The sequence below is a fragment of the Chelonus insularis genome, unplaced genomic scaffold (assembly GCF_013357705.1).
Source record: "Chelonus insularis isolate UGA/USDA-ARS -01 unplaced genomic scaffold, ASM1335770v1 contig_358_pilon, whole genome shotgun sequence".
In the NCBI taxonomy this organism is placed as follows: domain Eukaryota; kingdom Metazoa; phylum Arthropoda; class Insecta; order Hymenoptera; family Braconidae; genus Chelonus; species Chelonus insularis.
The window spans coordinates 801,696-809,327 of record NW_023276522.1 but is presented as its reverse complement, the minus strand read 5'-3'; the positions used below and the strand labels follow the sequence as shown (position 1 = coordinate 809,327).

The 7,632-nt window shown below is 25.1% G+C and overlaps 4 protein-coding genes across 6 annotated transcripts; 2 read left to right on the top strand and 2 right to left on the bottom strand.

Annotated features, from left to right (window-relative positions):
* Nucleotides 1–99: 99 nt before the first annotated feature.
* Nucleotides 100–1,777, bottom strand: LOC118067006 (uncharacterized). The gene is made up of 3 exons (XM_035083513.1): nucleotides 1,252–1,777; nucleotides 803–927; nucleotides 100–417 (listed from the first exon to the last, which is right to left on the bottom strand). Exons 1-3 carry the CDS (start codon nucleotides 1,252–1,254, stop codon nucleotides 222–224), a joined length of 324 nt encoding a protein of 107 aa, XP_034939404.1. The 5' UTR covers nucleotides 1,255–1,777; the 3' UTR covers nucleotides 100–221.
* A 487-nt stretch (nucleotides 1,778–2,264) lies between these two features.
* On the bottom strand, nucleotides 2,265–3,413 carry LOC118067005 (transmembrane protein 267). Its single transcript, XM_035083512.1, has 2 exons — nucleotides 2,844–3,413; nucleotides 2,265–2,651 (listed from the first exon to the last, which is right to left on the bottom strand). Exons 1-2 carry the CDS (start codon nucleotides 3,114–3,116, stop codon nucleotides 2,328–2,330), a joined length of 597 nt encoding a protein of 198 aa, XP_034939403.1. The 5' UTR covers nucleotides 3,117–3,413; the 3' UTR covers nucleotides 2,265–2,327.
* A 191-nt stretch (nucleotides 3,414–3,604) lies between these two features.
* Nucleotides 3,605–5,493, top strand: LOC118067003 (G-patch domain and KOW motifs-containing protein). Its single transcript, XM_035083510.1, has 5 exons — nucleotides 3,605–4,094; nucleotides 4,176–4,473; nucleotides 4,542–4,645; nucleotides 4,714–5,018; nucleotides 5,086–5,493. Exons 1-5 carry the CDS (start codon nucleotides 3,952–3,954, stop codon nucleotides 5,400–5,402), a joined length of 1,167 nt encoding a protein of 388 aa, XP_034939401.1. The 5' UTR covers nucleotides 3,605–3,951; the 3' UTR covers nucleotides 5,403–5,493.
* A 108-nt stretch (nucleotides 5,494–5,601) lies between these two features.
* On the top strand, nucleotides 5,602–7,621 carry Pus1 (Pseudouridine synthase 1). 3 transcript variants are annotated; one of them, XM_035083507.1, is made up of 6 exons: nucleotides 5,602–5,712; nucleotides 5,938–6,339; nucleotides 6,409–6,748; nucleotides 6,825–7,080; nucleotides 7,147–7,292; nucleotides 7,375–7,621. In XM_035083507.1, the coding sequence occupies exons 2-6, from the start codon at nucleotides 5,958–5,960 to the stop codon at nucleotides 7,538–7,540; spliced, it is 1,290 nt and encodes a 429-aa protein (XP_034939398.1). In that variant the 5' UTR covers nucleotides 5,602–5,712; nucleotides 5,938–5,957; the 3' UTR covers nucleotides 7,541–7,621. The 3 variants fall into 3 exon arrangements, with proteins under 3 accessions (XP_034939398.1, XP_034939397.1, XP_034939399.1); XM_035083506.1 differs by lacking the exon at nucleotides 5,602–5,712 and adding an exon at nucleotides 5,729–5,871; XM_035083508.1 differs by lacking the exon at nucleotides 5,602–5,712 and adding an exon at nucleotides 5,834–5,848.
* The last annotated feature ends 11 nt before the right edge of the window (nucleotides 7,622–7,632 follow it).

Sequence of the window (7,632 nt, the reverse complement as noted above, 5' to 3'; positions counted from 1 at the left end):
AAAGTAATATGTTGGATTCTTAATAAAATTATCTTTATAGATATAAATGATAACATATGCTATGAATATTTGATATCTCAAAGTATTCAAACAATTATATACAGATTAAAAAATAAAATTTATTAATTTTTTTTAACAAATATTATTTACTAATTCATATTAGTAGAATTTAAAAATTTTTATAGTACATATTAATTAAAGAAAATTTGTTTTGAATTATCTTAAAACCTTGAACGAGATTCATAAGTTCCATATTCATCAGTAATATGTTTTAAGCTAACTGTCGGAATTGTTGGTGAACTTTCAGCTCGATACATTGAGTATCCACGTCGTGATAGTTCCTCACCAGGTACAATCATAGGATTTGTATAACAGAAATCTCCTATTGAATCTTGTCGAAATGTTGTTTGATTTGACCTATATTGTTATAAAAATAGCCATTATTTTTATACAATTATTTTTTATGACAGTGGTGAGCAAACTTTAATTTTTTGGAAGTAAAAATAAAGAAACTTTTCCTTTCAACTATTTTTATGAAAGCATAGGAGTTGATCCAGCTTTCAAAATCTGAGTTAGCTCACCTTTACTTTATAAATAATTAATTTATAATTTTTTTCAAAATTTATGTTTAACTATCAATAGAGTTTTGATAATTAATATGTTACACTGACATCAATATATTAATTCAGCAATGATAGTATAGTGTCATCTTTGAGGTGACACATAACTACTACAACGACTTGATACGTAGTGCATTATTGAATATGATGATAAGTCTGAACCAATACTCTAAGTGACTCACCTGTATATAGATAATCTACTGACTCTAATGAAGAGGATGATAATTAAAATAAATAGTATGACAAGTATTGCTGCAACTATACCACTGACAATGTAAAATTGTAACTGTAAGTCTTCCACACTTTCCTAGAATTTGAAGTATAAAGACTATTATTATTACTTGATTATTCAAGTATTGAAGAAATTAACAGTTTAAATATAAAGTATGTTCCGGACTTTTATTAATTAAAGAAATTATTAATAAATTACGTTTGAGCATTAATATTATTTAATTAATAAAATAAGACGGCTGAATGAAAGTGTCAAAATAAAATTTCATTATTGTTTTAAAGATAAGCAAAGATATAATTTTTTACATCACTTGAGTCATTGTCTTAAAAGAATTGTTAATAATTAACAATTCATTTGAGACAAAACAATATTTAAATTATTGTGCGATAAAATATTTACCATACTGACACATTAAGTCGATAAGAATTGTTGTGATTTCAAAATAATTATTTTATAAATTAATTCAAGTATAGTTATATGATAATATAAAACATGTCACACACTACTATGTCTTGTATATACTCAATTCTTTTAAACGTTTCTATATCAAGTCGCGTTATCACTGATTACACGAAGTTTCGTGATATCTGGCAGTTATAAATTAAGTAAATATCATTTTTATTAGTCATTTTAATGAAACCTCGATTTTGGTTTATATGTAATAATTTTTTCTGATAGATCATTAGAAATATAACACTAAAATAGAATAAACTCATCAATCATTTAACACTTTGAATAAAAAATGATACGTATTGAATCAATTCACTTGATTGAAAAAAAAAATTATGACATTTTTAATTTATAGTTAACATATAGATACATTAAATAGATTTTTGTTACAGTAAAAAACAATTAATATTTGTTCAATTGATCAGATGTAGACATGAAAGTATAAAAATCGATATTACTTTTCTATAGCAACAATTATGAGATACTAAGAATATTTAATACATTCAAAGTCAATTATACGAACCTCGTATCAAGCTCCCACTACTTATTTTTCTTCAAAGAATGGAACTGAGATACGTACATTACTGTTCAAAAGTATGTAATAATGTATTGTTTTCACTAACGAAACAATGCTTTAATAACAAATAGACTGATATTTAAATTAAAAATATCAATAAAACTTGTTAAATTTTATAAAATAGATTAATGATGCTGATTTGAATTCTAATACCAAGTATTGAATCGAGTTCATAAGAGATTTATCAAATGAATAATAAAGTTTTTTAAATCAAGACAATTAAATTGGCTTTCGATAGAGATTTAATGGGATTCAATGACTCATTTTTGTATTATTATATTGAAGGTTAGCAATTAATAAATATAAATATACAAGTTAATTGCAAAAGAAACTAAAATCTTTTTACATCACTTAATATATTGATATAAGCTATTATGAGGTTTTTCGTTTAAGTTTATAAAAATAATGATATATATATATATATATATATATATATATATATCAATTATCAAACAATATTTATTATATTATGATTCTTTGAATATACATTTGTTGATATTATTGCAATATGAATTGCAAAAGGAAGTGTCATGTCTAATAAAATATATAAATAATAAGGAATATTTGGGGTTGATCCTAATGGTGCCAGCCACAGCCCACGTCTAGTACCGTCACGAATATGATGACTTAAAAAACTAGTTAAAATAATCCAGCTGAATGATGCTAACTTTGAATTATGGAGTATTCTAGATATTAATAAAAATATTAACCATATCATTATAGGCAATGTTGTACAGTGAAGGAATGGTCGCTTTTTCAATGAAGTAGCAGCCTGCAAGAAACAAATAGTTTGACAACCTTATTCGTAACTATATATCGTAATTTTGTTGATTATGAATCGTTCAATTTAATTAGAAAAAATTATGCTATGTTTTTTTGAATAACAAAATTAGCTGTATTGACTAGTAAATAATAACACATATTTATATCTATATATATATATACATTATAAATGTTAACATACAGTTAATCTCCAATCTCTGGCCTCAATAAAATGATCCAAATCAATTAATGATGATACTATCATTGATAAAAAAATACTGCATACATTCTTTGTGATGATTTCATTAGAAAGAACAAGAATCAATATCCATGATAAACCACCAATAATACTATGTATTGCATTGTCAACAATCGCTCTAAACACTTTGTTTTCATTTTCTAGTAATTTATCACCAGCCATGGAAATAATTCCAATTAATAAGGATAATAAAAATTTGATCGTGTTATTGTACATTTCATACAATAGTTTTTTTACTGAATTTTTCGTCTATCACATTAATTTAAATAATAACATTTTTAAATGTTTTTTTAATAAAAAGTCTTCATTCTGTATAATTTTCTTGGTTATAAAATATTATGGCACTGGGAATAAAAAAACTCCATTTTAATCATGTGATATTCGTAATTAATTGGTTATCAATAATTATTAAATATGATTCATTATGTAAGAATATATTAACTTAAACAATTATTGGATTGTTAAAAAGAGATTGTTTTGTAATAACAATTAAATGGAAAATTTTAATACATTTGTCAATAAACTGATACTATATATTATGTGACCAAAGAATACTGTCTTTCCTAAAAGCCATCTGTGTGCTAGAGTACAAACTAAAAAATTGTACGCTACAGACATCTTGTGGTCAAAGTACTAACCAAAAATTCCGGGCTTTGTGCGTACATTGTATGCAAAAAGTACAGTACACTCGGGAGCATTAAGGCTGGTGTCTATTCTGCGTTGTTAACCTAGCATTGGACTTTTATACTGGTTTCTCTTCTCTGATGATGGCGTATATATATATTCTAATGTATAGTCTATCCTAACCTACCGAAACCTTTTTATGTCCTGTTCAACAATACAAGTTGTTATTATTTTAGACGTGTAAACATTATTTGTAGAAAATTTTTCCTATTTTATAATGAAACTTGTTATTAATACTCTCAAGTGAATATCAATATTTTATATTAGTCTATCAACATTTTAGAAATATTTGATGAATTAATTTGTCATTATTTATGAAAAGAAATAATTGATAAGAAAGGAAGAATCATCGAAAAACATTTATACAATGGCACAGCAAGAAAAAAAAATATCATTTGGCTTTTCAAAAATTATTAAAAAACCTGAATTAAATATAAAGGTTGAAAAGTGTAATGAAACGAAAATTGACTACATCAAGTGTGTGGATGATAAATCTATCAAAGTTATAGGGTATGTATAAACAAAGAAATCCTTTAATGGATATAGAATAATAGAATTTTTCAAATAATATTTTTATTTTTTTACTTTTAGTGAAAATGAAAAAATAAAAGATGAATTACTAATTATTCCAATGTTAGGTCCGAAAAGTTGGCATGATAGAATTATAAATAAAATAAAGGCTAATGTCAATAAAGATATTCAAAGCGAAAAAAATGAAGCAATAAATGATCAAATTATTGGAGTAAAAGAAGAATCGAAAAAGAATTCATCTCTAGACGAACAAGCAGCACAGGAAATTATTAACGATTTAAAGAGAGAAAAAATTGAGAAAAAAAATGAAAGTCTAGTAATAGAACAAGTCTCGAATACACCATCTGAAAGTCAAGAAGTAAGTTGAATAATTTTTTTTGTTAATGTTTTAATGTTTAAATATAACATTTTATTTATTTACTATAGCCGACCTTGGAAAATTATGAAGAAATTCCAATTGAAGAATATGGAATTGCAATGTTACGAGGAATGGGCTGGAATCCTGACAAAGGGATTGGTAAAAATGCTCAGTATGTATTCATTATTACAAAAAATTCACCTGATTACATCAAGTTACATAATTTATTTTCATTTTCAGAGTCGTAAAGAGTGTATTACCAACACTAAGACCAAAAGGCATAGGTTTAGGAGCAGATAAAATTTTTAAACAAAATTCAACAAATTCAACAACAACTGATATCAAACTAAAATTAGAAAAGGGTAGTTATGTTAAAATTGTTGCCGGTAATCTTAAAAATAATTACGGAATTGTTGAAAGTTTTGATGATGACTCTAGTAGGATAATAGTGAAACTTGCTTCAACGAACGAAATAGTATCGTTAAATGAAGCACTTGTACAACCAATAACGAAGACTTTGTATGAAAAAAATTCACGAGTCATTAGTGAGTAAAAATAAACATGTCAACTTGTTACTATATTTGAGAAAATAAAATTTAAATGTTTTTACAGATACATCGACGTACGAAAAGTACAAAGATGAAATAAGTAGTTCAAATCATGTAAAGAAAAATGCAAATTCAATTACAAGAGAAATTCAAAGAATATCATCCTCTAGTGATTATGACGGTAACGGTGAAAAATCTGAAAAACGAATTCAATTAAAAAAGAAAAAAAAATCTCACGATTCTAAACGACATTGTGATTCTCCTGAGTTTTGTGAACGGACAGAAAAGAAAAAATATAAAAAAGAAAAAAAACGTCATAAAAATGATAAATATCAATCACATAAACATAAACGTTCCAGATCCCGAACAAGTCGAAGATAATATAATTTCTATAATTTTCTGTAATATCTATAATATATGTTTTGATTCAAATGATGAAATTTTTATAATAAAATTAATTTATTATTACGTACGTTTCGCTAAATGCATTTATTTTGATAAAAGTAATACAAATATTTACCAACACAATGCAATTATATTTGTGTATGAAATAGAATAAACTGTACTATACAAAATATATACTTTACATATATTATATGCAATTGTCATAAAAGTAAGGTTAAGTTTGTAATATTGGAGAGAAGAATCACATGTTTTGTAAAATATATTTTATATATATCACGACGAATAGGTATTTATTTTAATTAAAAAATATAAGTAAAGAAAAGTATATATTATATATACGTATGAATGAAAGTAATTTATAATAATCATCTATTATTGTATGACATAAAAATTTAAATGTTTCGTAAAATATCATCTGAATTGTACGTAAACAAACGTTCTTATGGTGAGTGTTTGAGAAAGTAAAGAAAAAGATGTTCAATAATTAATTGATTATATATTTCTATTTCAGATTATTTATTATATTTAAAAATGTCAACTGTTAATAATATAACAATGATAAATGAGGAAAAAACTCATATTCAAGAAAGTAAAAAACGTTCATTGCATAGTGAAGAACTATCAGCAATTCATAATGATGACAATGAAGATGTAAAAAAAAAACTTGTAAAATTTGAACGTATAAAAAAAAAAAATTATGCTTTAATGCTTGGTTATTTGGGCAAAAACTATTATGGCATGCAAAGAAACCCTCAGATGAAAACCATCGAAGAAGATTTAATAAATGCAATGCTTAAGGCAAAGCTCATTGATGAAGAGGCTTTTGCAACAATTCAAAATACAAATTTTCAACGAGCTGCAAGAACTGATAAAGGTGTTTCGGCTAATCGACAAATTTGTTCAGTAAAACTACGTAAGTATTAAATTATAATATCCATTATTATAAATGTATTCAGTAACATTAATAAATAATTAATTGTAGCTGAATATGCAACTAAAGAGAATATAAATGCATTTCTTCCAAAACAAATTCGTGTATTTGGATTAAAAAGAGTTACAAAAGGATTTAATAGTAAATCGAATTGCAATGCAAGAACATATACATATACACTGCCAACTTATGCACTTGCACCAGAAGATACATCAAATATTGCGAGTAATGATTCAGATGAAGAATATGAAAAAAGAATAGAACAACTTCATATAATTAACGGGAAGCCTTTCCATGAATATCGCGTAACTCCGGAAGTTATAGAAAGATTAAATTCAATTTTGAAATTATATGAAGGAACACATAATTTTCATAATTTTACTTGTAAAGTGTAAGTAGTAGCGAAAAAATTAAATAGTCATTGTTAACTTTTCAATAGTTTTAATATATCAATAATTAATATTTAGACGACCTTTTGATCCAAGAGCAATGCGTTATATGATAAAATGTCATTGTGATACTACGTATGTTTCACAAAATATGGAATTTGCAAAAATCCTCATCAAAGGGCAAAGTTTTATGTTACATCAAATTAGGAAAATGATTGCATTAGCAATTGGTATTGTGAGAAATTTAACTACAGAAGATAAAATTCACGAAGCATTTACACATAATAAACTTGATATTCCAATAGCTCCTGGATTAGGATTGGTTCTTGATCATGTAAGTAACTTTTTAAATATCATTATAAATAATTTATTTGTTTATTTTTTTTTAAAAAAAAAAAAGGTTCATTATGATAATTACGATCGACGGTATGGGTCAGATGGAATACATGAAAAATTATTATGGGATGAGTGTGAAGAAGAAGTACAACGTTTTCACAAAGAATTTATTTCCCGACATATTGAAGAAACCGAAATTAATGAAAAGTCGTATCCTTTTTTAATAAAATTATTATTCTCAATCAAAATATTTAATATATTATGTTAACCTTAATATTAATTTAAATGTCAGAATGTTGATGTGGCTTGGTGAATTATCACGCATAAAATTTGCTCAAAAACTTGATATACCCAAAATATCATCAATAGGATCAACTGCGATGGTTGAAGAAGAAGATGAAGATAATGAAAGAGAAGAAGAACAGGAAGAAAATGAACATAAAAAAGTGATGCAATAGTATTGAATTGGAACTCGTTGTTTTTTTATAAATTTCTCGTAACAATAATGATAAAATGAAATAAAAAAAAATTGAAACTAATATTTAATCAA